General features: G+C 33.2%; 1 protein-coding gene across 1 annotated transcript; it reads right to left on the bottom strand.

Annotated features, from left to right (window-relative positions):
• Positions 1–371: 371 nt before the first annotated feature.
• On the bottom strand, positions 372–25,881 carry smarcal1 (SWI/SNF related, matrix associated, actin dependent regulator of chromatin, subfamily a-like 1). The gene is made up of 18 exons (XM_073845751.1): positions 25,338–25,881; positions 23,104–23,386; positions 21,817–21,867; positions 21,454–21,714; positions 20,937–20,987; positions 15,769–15,952; positions 14,050–14,200; positions 12,701–12,862; positions 11,209–11,274; positions 10,266–10,406; positions 9,194–9,412; positions 8,905–8,975; positions 7,726–7,828; positions 5,527–5,709; positions 3,953–4,053; positions 3,394–3,490; positions 1,077–1,159; positions 372–599 (listed from the first exon to the last, which is right to left on the bottom strand). Exons 1-18 carry the CDS (start codon positions 25,545–25,547, stop codon positions 596–598), a joined length of 2,421 nt encoding a protein of 806 aa, XP_073701852.1. The 5' UTR covers positions 25,548–25,881; the 3' UTR covers positions 372–595.
• Between the last annotated feature and the right edge of the window lie 380 nt (positions 25,882–26,261).

Raw genomic sequence — 26,261 nt, 5'->3', positions numbered from 1 at the left:
AGAAACATTTATAAAGTCAAAGTCAGCTTTTAACTGAAGGTCCATATTTCAGCAATCACAAGTAATTATGCTCCTGTTTTTTTATTATACTGTTATACAGTATATCAGTCCTTGTCACAAATTGCAAAGAATTACATTTCCTGAAAATTTCCCTCATTTTAGGTGAATAGCTATCAAAACCAGAATTTGTAAGCATTTTAATGCACGAATTACATGCAAAATACTGTCAACATTATCAGATTTTCTTCAGTAGATGGAGTATATTATCTGATGTTGTTGATGCAGTCAAGTACAGCGGGGAAAAACTGAAAGAAATGGAAAAAGCAGCTTGGTGCATCCAAGCATAAATGAGACGGATTAATCAGAAATAATTCATTTGTGCATTAGCTTTTATTTATGCATGTTAGACAAACATAACAGATGAATTCAGGTCAAAAACGTGATTAACATTAATCACACAGAGTCAAAAACATTATACTGGAATTATAAACCAACTTTATTTCAGCTTTAACTTGTGATGTAAATGGGTTGAAACTTTTGTCTTCTGTATGTTAGGGGATCTGAATGATGAATGAAATGTATGAAATCTGAACAATCATCTGTCAAAGAAGAAGACAGGTAAAGGTGAGGTCACATGATTATATTAAAAACATGCATGAGAACTAGTATTACTATAATTAAAAAAGATGTATAATCTGATTCAGAAAGAAATGACTGAAAAGAATCAGTTCAGTGTTTTTTTGTCTCATTTATACACTATTCTGGTTATTATTATATGATATAATCTTTTTGTTCTCCATCAGTTTGGATCTGAAGGCGAGTGGATGTGTAGCAGCTGTAAAACAGCCAGTTATTTCTTCAGTCAAACATTGTGTATGAATTATCTACATCTTGTCAATTAAAGGCTCTGAAAACACTATTGTCTGTTTTTACTTTTTGGTTGAAACTGACAATGGTATCAATCATTTTTAGGCTTTATTTAGTCACTTTGTCACAAACAAAAACAAGTCCAGTGATTACATTTCAAAGCAACTGAAACACTTCATGTGATTTTATGCAATAGTTTGCATCCTTACTGATCTTGATCAACTAAAGCAAGCATCTCCTCCTCATCAAAGGATCTCTGGAACATCTCAGTGATGGTCCGCTGTTGAGGATCCTGACAGGAAACAGGAAAAGGATTTTCTTCAGCGATTACATAATTATTAACTCTTTTCTAATAACAATTATAACTACTTAATATTTATGTAGATGTTTACCAACTTTGAGTTTGAATCAATTTGACATTTATTCTAAAAGCTAAGTTTCGTTCTGAATCAAAGGACTAGCAAACCCGTCCTAAAATTCCATTCAGAATCAAATGATTCACAATGCGCACTCCAAAATTCCGATCTAGATCAAAAGATTTGCAAACCCACTCCGAAGTTCCATTCTGAATCAAAGGATACACAAACCCACTCCGAAGTTCTGATCTGAATCAAATGATTGGCTATCCGTGCTCTGAAGTTCAGATCTGAATCAAAGATCGTACCAGGCTCCAAAGTTTCAATCTGAATCAAAAGATTCATCAACCCACACAGAAGTTCTGATCTAAATCGCACGATTCACAATCCACGCTTCAAAGTTCCGATCTGAATCAAATGATTCACATTCCGCGCTTCAAAGTACCGTTCTGAATCAAAATTATTCATGCTCCAAAGTTCCAATCTGAATCAAATTATTCAAGAACCGTGCTTCAAAGTTCTGATCCGAATCAAATGATTCACACTCCAAAGTTTCGATCTAAATAAAATGCTTTGCATTCGGACTCAGAAGTTTTGATCCGAATCAAATGATTCTCGTTCTGCACTCCAAAGTTCCAATCTGAATCAAAAGATTCATGAACCCGCACAAAAGGTCTGATCTGAATCAAAAGATTTGCGAACCCACTCCGAAATTCCGATGTAAATCAAAAGATTTGCGAACCCGCACCAAAGTTCCAATCTGAATCGAAAGATTCATAAACCCGCACAAAAGGTCTGATCTGAATCAAAAGATTTGCGAACCCACTCCGAAATTCCGATCTAAACTGAATGACTCGCGATCCGTGCTCTGAAGTTCAGATCTGAATCAAAGATCGTTCCACACTCCGTAGACCCAATCTGAATCGAATGATTCATGATCTGTGCTTCAAAGTTCCAATCTGGATCAAATGATTCACGATCCGTGCTCTGAAGTTCCGATCTGAATCAAATGATTCACACTCCAATGTTCCGATTTGAATCAAATGATTTGTGTTCCGTGCTCCTAAGTTCAGATCTGAATCAAAGATCGTTCCACGCTCTGAAGTTCCAATCTGAATCAAATTATTCAAGAACTGTGCTTCAAAGTTCTGATCCGAATCAGATGATTCACACTCCAAAGTTTCGATCTAAATAAAATGCTTTGCATTCGGACTCAGAAGTTTTGATCCGAATCAAATGATTCTCGTTCTGCACTCCAAAGTTCCAATCTGAATCAAAAGATTCATGAACCCGCACAAAAGTTCTGATCTGAATCAAAAGATTTGCGAACCCACTCCGAAATTCCGATCTAAATCAAAAGATTTGCGAACCCGCACCAAAGTTCCAATCTGAATCAAAAGATTCACAAACCCATTCCAAAGTTCCGATCTAAACTGAACGATTCGCGATCCGTGCTCTGAAGTTCAGATCTGAATCAAAGATCGTTCCACACTCCGTAGATCCAATCTGGATCAAATGATTCACGATCCGTGCTCTAAAGTTCCGATCTGAATCAAATGATTCACACTCCAATGTTCCGATTTGAATCAAATGATTTGTGTTCTGTGCTCCTAAGTTCTGATCTGAATCAAATGATTCACACTCCGATGTTCCGATTTGAATCAAATGATTTGTGTTCCGTGCTCCTAAGTTCTGATCTGAATCAAATGATTCACACTCCAACGTTCCGATCTGAACAACATTTCAGAATCATTTAATGGACTAAATAATTTGTGGACCTACTGCGAAGTACCGATCTGAATTAAATAATTTGCGATACGCAATCCTGAAGTGCGATACTGCGATACTGAACTAAAGTCACGAGTTGAATCAATTGGAGCGGTTCCATCGTAAATGACTCACTCAATTGATTCAGTTTGTCTGTTCCTCTTTTCACATCTACTACTACTGGCTTAGCTCACTAGTTTAATGACATTAACTGAAATAAGCTAAAAAGGTATGATGTTTACAAAAAATAAATCAATATTTAAATTCCAAAGATAACATTAAATAAATAATACATAAATTATGGTGCAATGAGAGTCTACAGTGTTTTTTTTTTAAATATGATTAAATTTTAAACGTTCTAATGCCAAATACTGATCAAAAGTCAAAGGTTTGCAATACTGACCTTGCTGTGAAAGCTGGCAGATTCTGCATTCTCTGAAATGTTGGATTCAGACAAACCGACCTGCTCTAAAACATTCATTTTCTCTTGTATCATGGGCCTGAGAAACACAAAAAAAAAGTGTGAAAATTTGTGGCATGATGTTTGTAAAACATGATAAAAAAAATTTAATGAACAATCCATTGTAGAAACAAACAAAAAAGTATAAAAATACAAATTAATATACAAAATTGTAATAATAATTTTAATAAAATAGTCTACAATGAGTTGTTAATATTGTTAACAAAATTTAAAACTGTGGTAATCATTTAAATGAGGGCACAAACTACAAACTGTAATTTAAAATGGAATAAATACATAAATCATGAAGTAAATATATATATACATATATATAAATAAAAAATAACATTTCTTTCAACCTAAGTTTTGTTCATGATTGTTTTTTTGCACCAAAACCAATCATTCCCTCTCACCAGCTGTTCCAGGTCTGAAGAAAAGAAAGTAAAAATTCCCTGAAATCTGCAGGTTTTTCATGACTGTGGTTTCTGCAGATTGCTCTCACCAAAGGTAATCGTCTGCTGTGCCTTTGGCGACCAGGTAATGAACGTCCACATTACTGGTCTGTCCGATCCTGTGCACGCGGTCCTCCGCTTGAATCAGGACCTGAATGAAATAAATGTTAGTCACAAGTGTTCTGGCAGCACTCTCTATATCAATTACATTTATTAAGTCATTTCTGCTGAACTCAGATGAGAGCTTGTTCCACACTGAATTACTCTGCTGATTCATGGAAAATGCTTTTATCTAAGTCTGGCAGTCTAAACATGTCTACAGGTAGAGATTATGCTACACTAGTCAAATAAAAAAGACCTGCGGTGCCTGAGAATCAGGGTTATTATAGACCAAAACCAAACTTTTTTTGAAAAAAAAAAAAAAATGATTCTATGAAATAAAAATAATAAAAGCAAGTAAATTACAACCAAGTCTAAACTTTAAAAAGTGGTTGAAAAATTAAGAAAAAAGATGATTGCATGAAAAATGTGCAAATATGAACTAATTCCTTACAGTTTTTTTTAAGCATCCATGAAATAAAATGCAACTAAAATGAACAATCCTTTGCAAAAATTAACTAAAACTAAACTGAATTTTAAATTAATAATACATAAATCAACATAAATAATCATTTACAAATAAACTAATAAAAAAGCACAACTACAATAACTTTATTATTATTATTATTATTATTATTTTAAAGCCATACTGATATATGACAACATCTTAACATCAAATTATTATTTTTTTTAATTAAAGTTTACTGATTTCTTAAGCATATTGTTTTTAAAAAATAAATAAAACTAAACTGAATTTTTAAATTTAAATGCACAACCGCAATAACTTTATTATTATTTTAAAGCCATACTGATATATGACGACATCATCTTAACAAATTATTTAATTTTTTAAAATGCATTTTAATTTATTCTATTTTACTGAATAAACTGCAATAACTTTATTATTATTATTATTATTTTAAAGCCAAACTGATATATGACGACATCATCTTAACAAATTATTACATTTTTTTTAATTAATTTAAATTTTATTTTACTGATTTCTTAAGCATATTAAGTTTTAAATAAATGAAAAAATAAATGAAACTAAACTGAATTTTAAAGTTAATAAAAAAAAAATTACAAAAAAAAAACTAATCATTAAAGTATTCGTTTAAAAAAAAAAAATGTAAATAATAGGTGACTAGCATCTAATAACATATTTATTTTTTAATAATATATTTTTTAAATAATGTAGTTATATTTATTTAATGAACATTTTTGTAAAAAAAAAAAAAAAAGTAAATGAAAGGGTGAATGAATTAAAAGTCTTACATTCAAGCTTGAAATATAGGTATAAATTCAGGATTCAGAATGAATTTCCATGACTTTACGTTATGATTACTAAATAAACTTTTAATTTTATTTAAATTAATATAAAATGTTCTCTGTTAGCTCTAATATTTTAAAGTTTGCATTAACAATTAGAAATCTCTAGCCAGTGAAATATTTTAGAGCATGACTGCACCAGGTCTGGAGATGTGTGTGGGAAGCCTGTAAATGTCTGAGCATGTTTATGACTCACCCCAGGGTTCCAGAAGAGCTCAGCGAACACCACGAGATCGGCCGAGTGCAGCGTGAGCCCCATGTTAGCAGCAGTGATGGACAGAACAGCCACACAGCTCTTCTGTGACGACTGGAATCTGTTACACAGCTGCTGACGGTCTGCCGACGGCGTCGATCCGTCAATACGAATGTAACTGATTCCCTGCAAGCAAACACAATATCAACACCCACTAGTGCTCATATATATACAGTGGGTACGGAGAGTATTCAGACCCCCTTAAATGTTTCGCTCTTTGTTATATTGCAGCCATTTGCTGAAATCACTTAAGTTCATTTTTTTCCTCATTAATGTACACACAGCACCCCATATTGACAGAAAAACACAGAGTTGTTGACATTTTTGCAGATTTATTAAAAAAGAAAAACTGAAATATCACATGGTCCTAAGTATTCAGACCCTTTGCTCAGCAGTATTTAGTAGAAGCACCCCTTTGATCTAATACAGCCATGAGTCTTTTTGGGAAAGATGCAACAAGTTTTTCACACCTGGATTTGGGGATCCTCTGCCATTCCTCCTTGCAGGTCCTCTCCAGTTCTGTCAGGTTGGATGGTAAACGTTGGTGGACAGCCATTTTTAGGTCTTTCCAGAGATGCACATTGTCTTGTTGGAGGGTAAACCTTCGGCCCAGTCTGAGGTCTTGAGCACTCTGGAGAAGGTTTTCATCCAGGATATCCCTATACTTGGCCGCATTCATCTTTCCCTCGATTGTAACCAGTCGTCCTGTCCCTGCAGCTGAAAAACACCCCCACATTATGATGCTGCCACCACCATGCTTCACTGTTGGGACTGTACTGGACAGGTGATGAGCAGTGCCTGGTTTTCTCCACACATACCGTTTAGAATTAAGGCCAAAAAGTTCTATCTTAGTCTCATCAGACCAGAGAATCTTATTTCTCACCATCTTGGAGTCCTTCAGGTGTTTTTTAGCAAACTCCATGCAGGCTTTCATGTGTCTTGCACTGAGGAGAGGTTTCCGTCGGGCCACTCTGCCATAAAGCCCCGACTGGTGGAGGGCTGCAGTGATGGTTGACTTTCTACAACTTTCTCCCATCTCCCGACTGCATCTCTGGAGCTCAGCCACAGTGATCTTTGGGTTCTTCTTTACCTCTCTCACCAAGGCTCTTCTCCCCCGATAGCTCAGTTTGGCCGGACGGCCAGCTCTAGGAAGGGTTCTGGTCGTCCCAAACGTCTTCCATTTAAGGATTATGGAGGCCACTGTGCTCTTAGGAACCTTAAGTGCAGTAGAAAATATTTTTGTAACCTTGGCCAGATCTATGCCTTGGCGCAATTCTGTCTCTGAGCTCTTCAGGCAGTTCCTTTGACCTCATGATTCTCATTTGCTCTGACATGCACTGTGAGCTGTAAGGTCTTATATAGACAGGTGTGTGGCTTTCCTAATCAAGTCCAGTCAGTATAATCAAACACAGCTGGACTCAAATGAAGGTGTAGAACCATCTCAAGGATGATCAGAAGAAATGGACAGCACCTGAGTTAAATATATGAGTGTCACAGCAAAGGGTCTGAATACTTAGGAACATGTGATATTTCAGTTTTTCTTTTTTAATAAATCTGCAAAAATGTCAACAATTCGGTGTTTTTATGTGTGTACATTAATGAGGAAAAAAAATGGAATTTAATGATTTCAGCAAATGGCTGCAATATAACAAAGAATGAAACATTTAAGGGGGTCTGAATACTTTCCGTATCCACTGTGTATATATTATATATATATATATATATATATATATATATATATATATAAAACTATATTCAGAAACCAAAATGACATAGCAGTCATTTACATAGTTTACACATCCTTTGATGTTTATTAACCATTTTAGTTAAGGATAGACCGTTAACTCATTATGAAAAGAAAGTCATTACTGGACAATAAATATCCAACAGATTAAAAATGAATAAAAAAAATTAAGTAATTCATTCATTCATTAATGATATCGACAATAACTGATATGACCATGATATATTGCGCAGCTTTTATTTGTTTTGAATTAATTTTGAAATCTAAAGTTCGAAAATTTGAATTCTAAGAATTCCAAATAAAGTCTCCAGATTCCATCTCAGTCTGCTGGCAGCTTTTAACAAATGTTTAAGAAAGAACTTTAGATTTTTGTGAAGAAAAAATAAATTTGGACAGACCTTCTCACCGAGTTCTTTGGTTATACTGTCCAGAACCAGTTTGTGATGAGCAAACACCAGAAACTTCTCTCGTCCACACTCCAGCATGTCTGAGATATACTCCCTGAGCAGCAGAGTCAACCAGTGTTATATTAGTAAATGATATGATGTTATAGTTTTTGTTAATATTTTGAGATTTTATTTGTAAACTTTTTTAATTCAATGATGTTATTTAAATAAGTCTCTTGCTCATCAAGGCTGCATTTATTTGATCAAAAATACAGAAAAAAACAGTAATATTGCAAAATGTTATTAAAATAAAAAAACTTATCTATTTGAATTCAAAATTTATTTGAATATATTTTAAAATTTCATTTATTTCTGTGATGTTAGGCTGAATTTTTTTCAAGATTCTTTGATGAATACAAAGTTAAAAAAGAACAGCATGTACACTACTGTTTAAAAGTTTGTGATTCAGCACATTTTTATTCTTTCTTTTTTTTTTAAGAAATTAAGACTTTTCAGCAAGGATATATTAAAGTAATAGCAAAGACTTATATTGTTAGAAAATATTTATATTTTATAAATGCTGTTCTTTTTAACCTTTTAAAATGTTTTTCTATGTATGAACTGTTTATGTAATAAAATGTGTTTTTGTAGTTTGTGTTGTACCTTATCAGTGCAAAATTATCACAAATTAATAAGGATTCATACCAATATTGTTCAAAACCCCACTTTTATAGGGCGTTTCCAAACTTTCTAGAGTCTAGAAAAATTCAAAACGAAACAAAAATGAATGAATTTGGAAAAAATAAAATGGAATTTTGGAATAAAACAAATTTTACAGGGCCTTATTTATTTAATTTGTGTCTTTGTTTTATTGCATTTGTCCTTTAGTTTGTTACCTGCATCTATGTTCTTATTATTGATAACAAAGATAAATGAAATGCTTTTTTTAAATAGATAAACCTCCATTTAGATCATCTATTATTCAATTACTTTACCTGTCATTCTATGTTTTTGTTGTAGTATCGGTTCAGTAGAAATATCAAGATATTTTAGTCAGGTATCGTAGTCAAAATGTTGGTATTGTGACAACATTAATTAGAATCTATCTTGCAGAACAATATTGTCTGTTGGTGTGGATGCTAATATAGTTATGGTTATCTTTATAGTTACTGTTATTAGTGGTCAACATACATGATGGCTCTGATCTTGGCCTCTGCTGTGTGGTTGAAGAAAACCAGGAGAGCTTCCTTCTCTTGTGACTTCTGCACATGAACACAGAAAAGTTCTGGTAAAGTAATGAGCACAAAACACTAATTCTGTCATATTTATTCACCCTCATCTCATTCCAAACCAATATGCGGTTATGATTTTTAACATTTTTCTGAAGAATGAATCAAGATGAGGGAGAGTAAGTAAGGACAAAATTCCTCTATGTTTAAAACAGACTTATTTTCATAGCTGTATTGTAGTTTGCACTCACGTTGTGACATCCTTTGGCGAGCTCTTTGGCAGCAGCGTTGAGAGCAGCTTTGGTGCGGGAGTTGATGCCGTCTGTCGTCACAGTAACCACCTTACGCTGTTTGGCGGGAAGCTGCGAAAGCACCTCGGATTTCAGGCGTCGAAGCATCAGAGACTCCTCCAGCAGCAGCTTCAGTTCACTCAGGTTGGACGAGCCGGAGTAATCCCAACCCCACGGCAGCTGCAGACAAATGACAAATTCTAATTGGAAAAACATTCTGATAAACATTGTGATTTAACATGCTACAAAAATTGGTCATTCCTTGTCAAATCAACCTAATTTCAAAAACCTCACCCAGCTCAATTTTTTTGTTTTGCTGAACATTGAAAAGTTTTTCTTTTCCAAAATTTGCATGCCTGTAACTCAAGTAGTATTAAAGATATTAGAAAGCCCTTTTAGATATTGGGTCTTAACAAACTTTCCTTGTGGCATCTTTATTTTTAATGCCCTATGAGATTTGGTTCTAAAGATATTGGAAATTTCAATATGGCTCTGGGAGTAAATTTTAAAAAATGCACACACGTTCAGTGGTCGAAAACCTAATGTGGGTCAGTTTGAAAAAATACGATACTTATTTTCTTTTAAAAAGTAATGTCTGAAGAACAATTAATGTTAAAACTAGAGATGTATCTCGTTTCCTTCTGTCAAGACAACTGCATTGAACATTCCTGTCTGAGTGGCATAAATATTATTTTTCCAAAGTTTGCGTGCCTTTTACTCAAGAAGTATAAAAGATATCACCATATAATTTCATATTCTAGTTCTTCATAATCTTTTCTTTTTGAATTCTTTTTCAAGGCCCTGCATCATTCAGTCTCAGAGACATGAGGATCTCAATGAGGCTCCATGCCCAGATTGTTAAATGTTACCCATTTTTTGGTCTTTGTGTTCAGCTGATACTTATTTTATTTAAAAGAACAATGTCTGAAGGAGAAATAACATTGAAAATGGAACTGTATATTGTTTTCCTCTATCAAAACAATTGCATAGAACATAGCTGTCTGAGAGCACACCTGTACACAGATGGACATACCTGGTTGGCATCGCAGTAGCGTGTGCCGAAGTCATGGAAGCGTGGAAAAAGGGAAGGCCTCACAGCCAGGATCTGAGTGTAGAGCTCAGCAGGTCTGGACATGGCAGGCGTTCCTGACAGCAGGATCACTCTCTTAGCCGTCTATTAACACCAGACAGACGTTTAATTAGCAGCATCAGAGACAACGAAAACAATAGAATGACATCAATGCAAATCTTTCAATATGTGACCCTGGACCACAAAACCAGTCATAATTTCAGATTTATAAATCATCTAAAAGCTGAATAAATAAGGCTTCCATTGATGTATGGTTTGTTAGGATAGGACAATATTTGACTCAAGACACAACTATTTGAAAATCTGGAATCTGAGGGTGCAAAAAAATCTAAATATTGAGAAAATTTCATTTAAAAGTTGTCTAAATGAAGTTCTTAGCAATGCATATTACTAATCAAAAACTACGTTTTGATATCTTTACGGTAGGAAATGTACATAATATCTTCCTGGAACATGATCTCCAATTAAAAATGATGATTTTTTGCATAAATAAAAATCGATAATTTTGACCCATACAATGTATTTTTGGCTATTGGTACAAATATACCCATGATACTTAAGACCTAAGACTACTTAAGGTTTTGTGGTCCAGGGTCACATATGTACAAGCCAAACCTAGTCTTCTTATATTAAACTTATTGGTTTCATATCAGAAGTTATATTTATGGCCGTCTTATTTTCTTGGCTTTTAAAAGCTAAACCTTAAGGCTTTCTTGGTTTTCTGGGCAACATTTCCCAGCAAGGCCTTCTAGTTCAGCAGTAGATTTTGAGAGGCAGCCAATGTCTGTGCAGAAGTCAAACTTCAAACTTTAAATAACACAGAACAGGATAAACTAAACCGCAGCGCTTTAACATTCACCACCAAAATAAGCCTGAATCAGCAAACCTTCAGCAGAGGCAGAGCCGCCCGACAGCGAGCCGTTTTCATGTTCTTCAAGAAGTGAGACTCATCCTGTACAACAAAACAAACAAACAAAGATAAAACAGGAGAATTCAATTCACATCCTGCTACTGGATCTACTCTTAAAGAGGTCAAAAAAACTTTCGAAGTCTTGATATTTGAAGGTTATACACTGATAGATGATTACTAGGTGGGATGAAAGAAGACCCTTTTGCTTACCAGAGCTGTGTTTATTTAAATAAAAATACAGTAAAAACAGTAATATTGTGAAAAATTATTTCAATTTTAAATAACTACTTTCTATGCGGATATATTGTAAAGTGTAATTTATTCCTGTGATGCAAATCTGCATTTTCAGCATCATTCAGTGTCACATTCAGAAACCATTCTGATATGCTGATTCGCTGCTCAAGAAACATTTCTGATTATTATTATGTTGAAAACAGATGTGCAGCTTCATATTTTTGTGGAAATAAAATAGATTTTATTTTAGTTAGTTATTTTAGCTATTTATTAACAGAAAGTTAATAAGATTATAATAAGAAGAATTATTAGTATAATAATAATAATAATAATAATAATAATAATGAATAAATAAATTACAACATAAATTAAGAATTAAAATTTAATTCTGTTTTAATATTTCATTGTAATATATATTCTGTTTTAATACTTCATTGTAATATATATTTATGTATTATATATAATATAATTCATATTTTTGTGTAAATAACATACATTTTATTTTAGGATAAAAAAAAATTAATAGAAAGTAAAAAAAAATAATAAAATATAAGAATATATTAATAAGGAGAATAATTAGTAGTATAATAATAATAATGAATGAACAAATTACTACATAAAATAAGATTTTATATATATATATATATATAATTTATGTGTATGTATGTATATATATATGTATGTATATATATATATATATATATATATATATATATATATATATATATATATATATAAAATACAAATATAATAATAATATACATTTTGTTAATAATAATATTTATTGTAGTTTTTAAAATCCAAATGTTGTAATATTTAATATCTATAAAAAATAATACAAATATAACAATAATAATAATAATAATATAACTTTTGTTAATAATAATAATATTTAATACTATTTAATAATATTTAATACTACTTAATACTACAATTAGTATTAGTAATAGTATTTAGTAACAAAAATAATATAAATCATTCTAATAAGCTGATTTGCTGCTCAAGAAACATTTATGATTATCAATGTTGAAAACAGATGTGTTGCTTCATATTTTTGTGGAAATAAAATACATTTCATCTTAGGACTTTTTTACAGCATTTATTTGAAATAGACTTCTTTTGTAACATTTCTATTGTAGAAAAGTCTTTACTCTCGCCTTTGATCAATTTAATGCATCCCTGATGAATAAAAGTACTATTTTATTTAAAATGAGAGTGATTTGCATGCTCTCACCATAATGATGACACTGAAAGGGCTGGACGGCTGCTTTTTGTCCATCTTGTTGAGCAGGTCATAGCTGATGATGTTGACGAGGCCGGAGCAAAGGCTGTCCCTGCCTGTAACCACCACATTAATGCTGTCGGCTCTGACGGATGGCAGCCATCGGCGGAAAGCCTGAGGGAAAAGAGTGAGAATTCATCATGTCTTGAGAGCCTTTTTCTTATTTGTCTTTCAAGCTCTTCTGAGGAAGGTTGAGTCGTGTGACTAAAGCTCGCAGAGAAACGCTGGAAAATCTTCACCATTTCCTTTTAAACTTTAAAATACACCCTCACGAATCCCTGCTGGGAAAGAAGAGAACGTGTCCTCCCTCAAGGGTGCAGTGATGGAAAAATATGAATTAATAAATCAGATTTCACATCATGAAAAACATCAAAAAAAAGTTGTACACGTTTATTCACTATAATACTACAATGCAAGAAAAGTAATATTTAACTGTATGAAATTTATTAGGGCTTAGGTATTATTTAGGGCAATATTGTTATTAGGGTATTTTTTATTAAAATATCCCAAAAATACAGTAAATAATAAAAATAAATAAATTACTACATAAAAATAATATAAGAAGAAATTAAATTCTTGTTGTAATATCTGTTGTAATATTTAATTGTAAAATCGAGTATTTAAGAAAAATAAATAATAAAATTAAATTAAATAAATATAATAGTACAAATATTTTTTTGTCATTAATAATTAATTGTAGTATTTAAAAATAATACAACTACTATAAAATAATATACATTTTATTATATATACATATATATATATATACATACCTTTACAGCTGTACAAATACAATACTAATATTTACATACTAATTCTGAATATTAGTCAAAAAAGTCTTTGTGAAAGAAATTAATATTTTTATTCAACAAGGATGCATTAAATGGATTGAAAGTGACATTTATAATGTTACAAAAGATTTATATTTCAAATAAATACTGTTCTTTGAACTTTCTATTTATCAAAGAATCCAGAAAAATACAATGTATCACAGTTTCCACAAAAATATTGAGCAGCACAACTGTTTTTAACATTTATAATAATCAGAAATGTTTCTTGAGCAGCAAATCAGCATATTAGAAGGATTTCTGAAGGATCATGTGACACTGAAGACTGGAGTAATGATTTGATCACAGAAATAAATTACATTTTAAAATATATTTAAATAGAAAACAGCTATATTCAATTGTAAAAATATATTTAATTGTTTTTTACTGCATTTTTGATCAAATAAATGCATCAGTTGCATAGGTGTGACATGCATCCTCAAAAAACATCTCTCTAAAAGTAAGTGCATGTACCTCAGCCCATGTGAAGCGCACTGAGGACGGAGCGACCACCAGCAGAGGCCACTCACTCCTGTAATAGGCAGCAATGCAGATAGCCTGGACCGTCTTTCCCAGACCCATATCATCAGCCAGGAGCAAACGGCCCTCTCTGGACACTGCAAAACTGACACATCAGCAAACATCACATTATATTTGCATTCATGCATTTTATGCACTCGCCAACTGCTTTAATCCAAAGTGACCTACATTAAATTTAAGGTTTATGTCTTTGTGCATTTCCTGGGAATCAAACCCATGACCTTGGCATTACTACCAACCATCAACTATTTTCTATTAAAGGGGTCATCGGATGTAAAACTCACTTTTACGTAGGGCTGTGCAATTAATCGAAATTCGGTTTCGATTTCTGCTTCAAACGATCATGAAAATGAACATAAACAGTTGAGAATGAAAATCCGTGCGTAACAGTATAATGGGTCCGTGTGATTAAAGCGGCAACACATAATATTCCTTTTGGCGTCTCTGTGCCTAATATGAATAAAACGTAAAAATACGTTTTATACAAGAAACATCACTCACTGCTCTTGAATGAAGGACGTTTTTAGTTTTAATAAGAAACAAAGCATGTTTAACTATTAGAGTGAAGACATTGTTTTATTTTACATTCTAATTCAATTTCTGTAGTATTGTTAGACTACTTTAGACTCACATAAAAGTATTCAATATTTTTAAAGCACTGTTTGTTTCAATTGTATCTTTTTCTCACTGTATTGCTATCTTTTAATTAATCACTGTGTAAAGTTTTGGAGCCTGTCATAATCGTTTAAATAATCGTGATTACAATATTGACCAAAATAATCGTGATTATGATTTTTGCCAAAATCGAGCAGCCATACTTTTACGTTTTGTTTGAACATTAATGTGTGTTGACAGTTGGTGTACACAACCACCCTACAATGATAACAATCCACCCAGTGGTATTTTTTACAAATCTTTAACAGTAATATACCCTTTTAAAAATCAGGTCATTCTCAGCTTCTTGACGTTGTGACGACACACAGTTGATTGACATGAGAGCCTTACCTTAGACCCACCCTCACCGAGCTGAAACAGTCAGAATACGATTGCCATTGTGTCGACTCAGGTGCAGGGGAAGACAAGAATGTCTCCGATTGAGCGATTGAGGTGTTCTGTTGTTGGATGTAATAATGAACATAGCAGTCGTCATTTACTTGTGACATCTGAGCTGCTGAAGACGCAGAGGATAACGTTACTTTCGTTTTTAAAAAGGAAAGCGCTGATCCCGATCTACATATGCATCTATGTTCGTGCGAATTGCTCCTGATGCAGATTCACCCACAGCTGAAGTTAGTATATAGGGTTTTTATGCATCTTTGCAAACGGCCTTTCTTAATAATGTGCTTGTTGGCAAGTTTTGCCGCTAAACGCAGCTAAACGCGGCTAAAGTAAACATTACAGCTCGTAATCCCTCAGCAGAGAGGGGTGGGGCGAGCAGAGCTCATTTGCATTTAAAGGGACCCTGCAATAAAATGAGTTGATTTTTTGCAGGGCTGATTTTGACAGGGTAAAAGACTGGTTTTTTACACTACTACTGAGAATTTTTAATCAAAGTATATTAGAGACTTTTTATTAAGACCCTAAAGATTCATATGAACCTGTGGCAAATGGGCATTCGATGACCCCTTTAAGATGGCGAAAATGGAGACCTACTTGACCCCGTCTCTCTGGAAGGGCATGAGGCTTCGTGTGAGCTGAGGATCCACATGTGAGAGATCGGCTTCAGGAGGGATTGGAGCTTTGGACTCACTCTTCTCAAACTGAGAGGAGAAGGACTGCAGCACAGCGGGAGGTAAAGGCTCTATCTCCACCGTAGGCAGCTCACTTAGTTCCGCCACTAAAAACAAAAGACATCACGATCAAATACATGTGCTGTATATTCCTGAAAATAAGTTGCACTTAATATAGTAAATACAGTAAAATACAGGCATATACTATACAAACCTTATTAAAACTATAATATGGAAGCCCATTTCCCAACATGGAATGAATAATAAAGAAAATAAAATTATTTTCATCTCACTGTTTTTTCTTGCAATTCTGAGCGAAAAAAACTATATACACTACTAGTCAAATGTTTTTGAACAGTAAGGTTTTTTTTTTTTTAAGAAAGTCTCTTCTGCTCACCAAGCCTGCATTTATTTGATCCAAAGCACAGCAAAAACAGTAACATTTTGAAAAATTACATTTTTAAAATGCATTCAAATAGAAAAGTTATTTTAAATAGTAAAACTATTTAAAATAACTTTTCTATTTGAATGCATTTTAAAAATGTAATTTATTCCTGTGATCTCAAAGCTGATTTTTTTTACCATCATTACTCCAGTCACATGATCTTTCAGAAATCATTCTAATATTCTGATTTGCTGCTCAAAAAACATGTATTATTATTATTATTATTATTATGTGGAAAACAGCTGAGTAGAATTGTGTCAGGTTTCTTAGTTGAACAGAAAATTCAGAAGAACAGCTTTTATCTAAAATAGAAATCTTTTGTAATGTCTTTATAATCACTTATGATCTAATTAACACATCCTTGATAAAAGTACTATTTAAAAAAAAAAAGTATTAATTTCTATCACCCCCCCCCCCCCCCAAAAAAAAATTATACCAATGTATATAGTGTATAATGTTACAAAAGCTTTTTATTTCAGATAATTGCTGAACTTTGGATCTTTCTATTCAGCAAAGAATCCTGAAAAAAATACTCAACTGTTTTAAATGTTGATAATAATAATAATAATAAATGTTTCCTGAACACCAAATCAGCATATTAGAATGATTTCTGAAAGATCATATGACACTGAAGACTGGAGTAATGATTCTGAAAATTCAGCTTTGATCTCAGGAATAAATTTCATTTCAAAATATATTCAAATAGAAAGCAGCTATTATAATTAGTTAATTATTATTAATTAATATTTCACAACATTACTGTTTTTGCTGTACTTTGGATCAAATAAATGCAGGTTTGGTGCGCAGAAGAGACTTACTGTTGAAAAACTTTCGACTGGTAGTGTAAACTCAGAATTTAGACATTTTACATTTAAGTTTACATCTCAAAACGTAGTTTTATAAATAAAAAAATACAAATATAAAAAGTAATTGTGACTTTTTATCTCATAATTCTTGCTTTTTTCTTGCAGTTGCAAGTTTATATCTTGCAATTCTGTCCTTTTGTCAGAACTGCAAAAGTCAGACTAGTGAGATAAACTGCAATTACCTTTTTAATTTAATTTTAATTTATTTATTTTTTAATCCTGTGGTGGAAACAAGCTTCCATACTATAAACATGTATTTTAAAAACAAGTGTTTTTATTCAAATCATTTAAATTTAGCTGTATTCAGAACAGTACAGGAATGAAAAATATAAGCATAAAAAAAAAAGTGTCAAATCACAATTCATAAGGCAACACAAGCTTCATTAATTTGAAGGTAGAGTTACCTTGAAATATCTGTGCCATTGAATTACATTTTTACCACCACAGTAGGGCTGCAACTAACGACTATTTTAATAGTCGACTAGTCACCGACTATTGAAACGATTAGTCGACTAATCGGATAATTATTCAATTTTTCTCAAATTCAGCATGAGATTGCTTTAATTATGTGGAAAATTATAGTAAATACAAGAAAGAAGGGGGTACTTCAATGAAAAATGCATATTTCATTGAACTTTGCTGCTGATAGGCCAATTCATACTAAAAGTAAATAAAAATGCCCTGTCTAAAACCATTTAGGCACAGTAATCGGTCAGTACAGACATAAATGCATAAATTAAGAAACTCTATAATCTTTTTAAAGGACAGGCACATTTGTTTTATAAGAAAAAATAAATTAAAATCAAGTAGGGCTGCAACTAACGATTATTTTAATAATCGATTAATCTGTCGATTATTTTTTCGATTAATCGATGAATCGGATAAAAAAAGGGATTTACAACCCTTTATTCAAAAACAGAACTAAAATCTTTAGAAAGTGCACGAACATGTTGCTCCTTGAACTGTTATAATAATAATAATAAAATAAAAATGGACTAACACAAAAAACATACACATGTATGCTTTACATCTGCCAAATATATAGACTAAATAAACTAAAATTACTATCCGTCAAGACAGCGGCTTGCTGTGGTGTACTTGCGGCATTTCTCCTCAAGAAGCCTCTCAAATTAATTTCCTCAGTGCGCATTAAAAAAGTCATGTGACTTTGCACGCTGGAACGGGATAACTTGACTAACTTTCTGCTACATTCATTCTGCCATGGCGGTGTTTGGTGTCCTGCCATCAGCAGCGACCAGCTGGAAGAGTTCCGCATTCAAATGCACGCAAAACTGGCCTCAAAGCCCCAGCAAAAGTAATTACCATGAATCTGTCAAGGCAAAAATTAAGAAAATATTCGAATTACTTATTAATAAACTAGTATTTTCTGATTCAGTGTTGCAAAGATGAAATTGACGATCCTGCCATCTGCTCATTAATGCCTAATGCATCTTTATGGATTAGCTAATTAAAGAGTTTTGTTTTCGATTTTAATTATTTCGTTTTATAGTAAAATAATAATTTAAAGCTTTCTATAGATATTGTGTTTGTGAGGCAATTACCTGGGTTTCGGTTAATTATTGTGTAGCGCTCCTGTTTAAACCAAAGATATCAAGCGTATTCTGTTTATTTTCTTTTAAGAGCACATTTTGTTGATACTGTTAGTACACACAAACTAAGGTAGACCCTTTACAGTTCCGGCCCGGGTGGTAAATTACTCTTACCTTTATGAGCAAAAAAGAAATTCCACATTGCACTGGCGTCTCCATGCGCTGCAAAGCGCGCTTCTCTCCGCACAAACTTTGGATTTATATTGATTGAATGATTAAACTAATATTGTGATATGTTTTAAGTTTTTTATATCAATGGATTTTAATTTAAATCGCGATGAATTAAGCAGGCTTTTGATCTGTATGCCGCTGTTTGCTAGGTATAACTTTAAAAAACAAAAACTTGAATTTAACAAACAAAAAGTGTTCCAAATATATCTCTAAATTAACTTTATAAACTAAAGGAACGAAAATAAATGTAATCACTTTGCTATTAAAATCAGCAGCTGTGTAATGAGGAAGAGAAAGAGAAAAAAAGACAGTCAGACTGGAAATTCAGTCGGCCAAAAATTGATGAGCTGTCGGACATTTTTACAAGGAATGTTTGTTTAATAATATAATATTCTTAGGCTACTTTCTTGATTAAATATATTATTTCTTTGATTTATTTTAGCGTTTTTAGGCTGCTTGTTAGCTGACTGAAGTGTAGGCTATATATAAAAAAACAACGTGCCAGCACCGTCACAGCCCTATTCAAAACTGAGACGATTTCACCTCAGCAGAGCTCCTCTTTCTCCTTACGGTTGTGGTATGTTTTCGACACATTATACAGACAGACAGTGTTACAAAAACTATAGAAGTAGTTTTCTCCATCTCCACTATCCAACGACCCATACACCAGCTGTTTTGCGATCGAGCATTGGCTGCTGTGAAAGTACGCTAGCCAAAGTAGGTTTAAATATCAAACATGTTTGATATAAATCGGGGCAGCATATATATATATATATATATATATATATATATATATATATATAATGTAGAAACGGTGCTTTATGCTCAAATGTTCCAGTTTTGCGCATAAGTTAAATTCGCATTTTTGGATGGAAACACAGCTTATGAGGTGCCGAACTCTGCTGGCATCAGTGCGGGAGAGAGACCGAATGTGTCCACTCCGCTCTGCGCTCAATTTTTTTAAATATATATAATAACATTAACAACCAAATGTCTCTGCGTCGCGCGACACAACGAATCGATTATGAAATTCGTTGCCAACGCTTTTAGTAATCGATTTTTATCGATTTTATCGATTCGTTGTTGCAGCCCTAAAATCAAGTAAACATTTTCTTCCTGTAAACCAGGGGCAGGCACATCAGCAGCAATAATACCGTAAACAAAAATGTATATCCAAAACAAAACGTATTGGCTTCCATGTAATTTAAATCTTACCGAGGCCAGCCAAACTGGTTTCATTTAACTGTCCGACGTGCTTTCTCTTTAAATGTTCGCGCATCACAGAGGTGCTGCCGTGATGCACAAGGACTGCTTTACAAACCATGCAGGTAATCTTTTTATTCGCCGTAGCAGGCTAAAATGCTCCCAAACTTTATGCCTGTTTCACACATACTCAGTCTGCATTGCGTCTACAGTCCGTGTGCGTTACGTATGCGGTGCAGAAGCAGCACGGACTCGTTTTGCGCTCACACAGAACGCGTTTGCAGTCCGTACATTGTGAACGTTGTAATCCGTTAACATGGGTGTGGAAAAAAAATACGCACTTTAGACGGAGTATGTGTGAAACGGGCGTGTTTTGGTACGCGCAGCTGCTGCATTCAGTGCATTGGACGCCGCCATTTCTGTATGTTATCGCTCAGCATAGAAGCTAATGCCTATGTGCGACTCTCGGCAGAGAGATGCCTCACTCGGTCAGAGAAAACATGTCTGGCGACAACATCGACAATGAAATTCATTGTCGACTATTTCTATTATCGATTTTTGTCGACAACGTCGACGAATCGTTGCAGCCCTACACCACAGTAATGCAAAAATGGGCCAAGCATTCTCATCTGCATTTGCATACTTGCATAAAAAGGTGTCTCTGGATTGAGCATGAAATTCAAACTCAGAAATCAGTGCAAACATTTCTGTTCCACTATCTAATACATACATTTATGATTACATTTATGCTCTTCGAAAATAATTCATTTAAGTGAACAAAATTAAAATGACTCACTGAGCTTCCCGTAGTCCTCAAGAAGGAAATTCCACTTTCTGGTTTTCATGTCTAATAATAAAAAAAGAATAAAATGTGTGTAATTTGAAAGCCTTCTGGAATTTTCAACACACTTTTGTTACCCATTTTTTTTGTGTTCAAATCCATTTTATTTTTAGATAAATTAAAAACACATTTATATACTTTTAAAAATTAATTAACTCATTTTAATTACCAAAGATATTTAGCTTTCTCACCCATTTTCCATGCAAGTTGCAACCCTGTTACATACATATGTTGATTTTATTTTGCATGTTTGAAACTACATTTAAGAGGTTGCAAGAAATAAAACAGCTCAAATAATATTTAGTTTCACCTTTTAAATCAAACTTTCACTGACCATTTACTAACTATAAGTAACTACAGTACATGTCAACACACTTACATTTGGGTTAGTAGAATAATTTGACATATATCTGACACGGCCCAATTTTGTTCCTCATTCATGAAAAGTGTAAAGTAAATCTATTACACTCACCATAATTTCTTGACGGCATTTTCTTGAAGATTTCAATGACATCTCCCTGGTATCCAATCTCCACCTCCAGCCGACAGCGAGACACTAAAATGCACTTCCCCTTTACCGTGGCACCTGGTTTCTGCCAACCCTGACAGAGCCTCATCAGAGCGGCCAGGGCTGCTGCATCTTTGGGTCGACTGGTGGATGCTGAAATATTCAGCCCTTCCATCCCATCCAGAGGTTTGAGAGAGACGGAGGGTAAACATGCTGCCTGCTCCACTGAAACACAAGCAAACTCCATTACACCCTGTGCTACAGGAAACAGATGTATTTTTGCATGCACTCACTGCTTGAATATGTTAAGTAACATTAATGACATACTCAGCATCTGGTAGTCCTCAAGGCTAAAGTTCCACATCTTTGTAGCAGGATCTGTGACAGCAGAACAATGACAAATGCATAAGGGTCATTTCGTGTCAAATCAACCAAATTGAAAAAAATTCACATTTTTGATTTTGCTAATATTTTTTTCTGAAGAAAGATAGCGATGAAAGCCAAAATATTCAATTTCATGGAGGAGAGGGAGGTAAAAATGGCAATTTTCACCTAAGATTCAGAGTCAAGTTACAGAGGGGTAAAAATAACTTAAGAAAGATGGCAGTATCACAATGTTATTTTTACATAGAGATTGGTAGTTCTATTACTAAAATCTTTTGACTTTAGCCATCTTTGTTGCATTATGCGCCAATGGTGACCATTCAAAAATGGGGAAACAGCATTTTTCAGGTTATTCTCAAAAGTTTGAATGCATGTAACTCAAGAAGTATTAAATATATTTTGATGCCCTTTTAGATATTGGGTTTTAACAAACGTTTGGCATCTTTATTTTTAATGCCCTATGAGATTCGGTTCCAGATATATTTTAATAGGTTGTTAAAATGTGCATTCTTTTCTTTAAAAGAGGAATGTCTGAAGAACAAATAATGCATTGAACATACCAGTCTGAGTGCCATAAATATTCTTTTTCCAAAGTTTGAGAGCTTATAACTCAAAAAGTATTAAAGAAATCACAATATGATTATAGATTCTAGCTCTTAATAAACTTTTCTTATGGAATTTTTAATTTTCAAGGTCCTACATTGTTCAGTCCCAGAGATATGGGGATCTCAATGAGGCTCCATGTCCAGACTGTTAAATAATACCCATTTTCAGTGGTAGAAAACGAAATGTTGGTCACTTTGTATACAACTGATACTTATTTTATTTAAAGGACAATGTCCGAATGTTTAAGGCCCTTTACTGTTTAATCCCAGAGATAATGAGATCCCAGTGCAGCTCCAAATTTAGTATCCTACCTATTTTCAATGGTCAAAAACCAAATGTAGTTTTGTATTTATCTAGTCATTGCTGTTTACAAAGAATATACACAAATAATAACAGCAACCCAGGGATTAGGACTGTACAGTGTGACACGTCAGATTATGAATGACCAGGATTAATTGTAATTGTGATATAATGCAAAATTTCTCCAAATCTGTTCTGATGTTCAGATCTGTTCTAAATTTGGATGGCCTGAGGATGAGTATATTTTTTATTTTTTGGGGTTCCTTTAAGCTTAATTAGCACATAACTCTCTGTAAATAATAACAGCAGATTGTCTGTGCTCACCATAGTTCTTAGAGGGGATGGTTTTGAATACAGTGATGAGGTCCGCATGGTAGCCGACCTCCACTCGGAAACGATTTTCTGAGTGCGACACACATTTCCCCTTAACGGACACCGCTGGCTTCTTTGCAGGGATGCTTCCTCCTGCTTCAGGAAGTTTAGATGGTCGCTTTTCTCCTGTGGTCGCTTTGCTTGTTTGTCCATAAAAGCTATGAGTTGCAGAAACAGCACTGAATGTTTGAGGCGCTGGCTTTGTACTGGGTCCTTTGGTATCTATGAGCTGAGTCTGCAAAGATAAGTGTTATTGAACACAGCAGAAAAAAAATCAATAATTGTAATCAAATCTGCACCTTGACTATATGACACAAACATACAAATAAATTATTTCATAATTCGTTTTTTTAAATATGTCTAAGTAAGATGATATTTGAATACTAATTTTTAGAAATACAAGTTATTTACTTGCTAAAAAAAATATAAACTATCAATTAGATCAAATACGTTTGTTGATCAGATCAAATATGATACGCATGGATTTATATGGTTAATAATGTAATATAGTATTTATTTTTTATTTTTTTACCAATATTCACACTCTTCTACATAGTAATTGATTTTTTAATAAGCTAAATAAACTAAACATTCAAAAAGACTATTATACATTGCTGCGATTTATAGTGCAATTTAATAATAGCAATTACATGCACAAATTTTTAATTTTAAACTCTTATAAAATAGATTTTCCACAATGTTAACATTAAAAAACAGTGCATTGGTGCATTTTTCTTTAATATTAATAATGCATTTGTGCTTGTAGTCAACTATTTAGTAATCAACAATTTAATCAACCATAGAATATAGCATTTTACTGATTCACACTTTTCTAAAATACAATACGGTTATGTATAATGCAATTTATGATAGCAATTACACTACCAGTCAAAAGTTGAGCAGTAAGATTTTTTTAATTTTTTAATTTTTCTTTTAAATATTGAGAAATATTTCTACTATTTAAAATTACTGCTTTCTATTTGAATATATTTTAAAATAATTAAAATAATTTATTCCTGTGATCATCATTACTCCAGTCTTCAGTGTCACATGATCCTTCAGAAATCTTTCTAATATGCTAATTTGCTGTTCAAGAAACATTTATTATTACTATAATTAATAATATTTAAAACAGTTGAACACATTTTTTTCAAGATTATTTGATGAATAGAAAGATCCAAAGACAAGCATTCAGCATAAAATAAAAAGCTTTTGTAATATTATACACTATACCATTCAAAAGCTTGGAGTCAAAAGCTTTTTTGGGGGGGAAAGAAAATTACAGAAATTAATATTTTTATTTAGCAAGGATGCTTTAAATTGATCAAAGTGATGATAAAGACATTTATAATGTTACAAAAGATTTCTGTTTCAAATAAATGCTGTTCTTCTGAACTTTCTATTCATCAAAGAAACCCGAAAAAAATCTAAAATAATAATAAATGTTTTTGAGCAGCAAATCAGAAGATTACATTTTTTTCTGAAGGAACATGTGACTGGAGTAATGATGCAAAAAATTCAGCTTTGAAATCACAGGTATAAATTACATTTTAAACATATTCACATAGAAAGCAGCTATTTTAAACAGTCATATTTTAAAATATTACTTTTTTGCTGTACTTTGGATTAAATAAAAGCAGGCTTGGTGAGCAGAAGATAGAATATATATTCAAATAGAAAAGTTATCTTAAATATTAAAAACTACTAAAAATGATTTCTGAAGAATCATGTGACTGGAGTAACGATGCAAAAATAATTAATTAAATTACATTTGTAAACATATTCAAATAGAAAGCAGTTACTATAAAGAGTCAAAATATTTCAAAATACTTTTTGCTGTACTTTGGATCAAATAAATGCAGGCTTGGTGAGCAGAAGAGACTTCTTTAGAAAACAATAAAATCTTAGTGTCCAAAAGCTTTTGACTGGTAGTGTATGTGCACAAATGTCAAATAAAAATGCACAGATGAAGTCATGTTTACATGTCAGTAATATCAATTATGCATTTTTTGATTGTACAGTAGTAGCCAGTTGGGTCCTACATGACACACAAATCAGCCAGGCTCTTAAATGGTTACTAAAAAAGTTACTAGGAAGATCATAAATCATAAGTTCTGCACATTGACTATAAAAATGAACTATTTCAGAGTAGTTTCTGAATTTAGACAAGAGTTTTTGGTGCCCACCTGTCTTGCACCTTGACCAGGGGTCCCTAGATGTGCCTGATCGGATGCAAACAGCTGGCTGTTCTTTGCTGGGCCTCCTGTGGTACCTGTGTGCTTGTTTTGGGCAGATCCAGGTGTCAGTTGAGCCTGTTTCTGGGCTCTTCTGGCCAGAGCTTGCTGTCTGTTCTCTTCTATCCTCCGCCGCTGTTCTGGAGTCAGACTCATGGACATCACTGCTGTTAAGTGATAATAACTGAGCCCTAACACGTATAGTAGCCTAGCACATACATGTCGTACTTTAAAAGTTCACATATATACATATATAAACGCGTGGCACGGTACAGAAGCTATAAGAACTTCGTTGTTTACAGTATTTTGAGCAGCCGGTCGCTTTTAAATGCTGTCAAAGTCCACGACAGAGGGGTTAACAGTCGAAACAAGTTATTTAATTTAAATACTAGTCCTCTAAAGTTTAAATTTAGCTATTTGATTATTTTAACAAATGCGTGAAAATGTGATTACTTGTTATGGGTGTAGAGATAAACTTTACCATCTACTTCAAACCATTTGCTTCAAACGACGCGGCGAAGAGGATATGACGCCAAGGCGTAACGTCGCGCTGCAGGACGCACTGTGATAGACGCTAACGTCTTCCAATGGGGAGGGTAGATGTGCCAGATGGGCGGGACTAAGGGTCAGCGCTTACTTCAATATGGTAATCATAACATTTTGGGAAAGGCGCTTTGCAATAAAAAAAAGAAGCAAATTGAGCTCTTTTGTTACCGCTGCTTAGAGTTAGATTTTAGAGCAAATGTTACACTGGAGTCTGGATGTAGTCGTAATGCTTTTCTTCATGAAACCAATGTTTGTGTAAGTTTTTATTTTTATGGTTTTAAAAATAAGAGTATATTTAAGGTTTATGTTTTAAAGTGAATATTTGTGTAG

This window comes from Garra rufa, chromosome 8, assembly GCF_049309525.1.
Source record: "Garra rufa chromosome 8, GarRuf1.0, whole genome shotgun sequence".
NCBI classification, from domain to species: domain Eukaryota; kingdom Metazoa; phylum Chordata; class Actinopteri; order Cypriniformes; family Cyprinidae; genus Garra; species Garra rufa.
The sequence above is the reverse complement of the archived record's forward strand: the minus strand, read 5'-3'. Positions and strand labels throughout refer to the sequence as shown.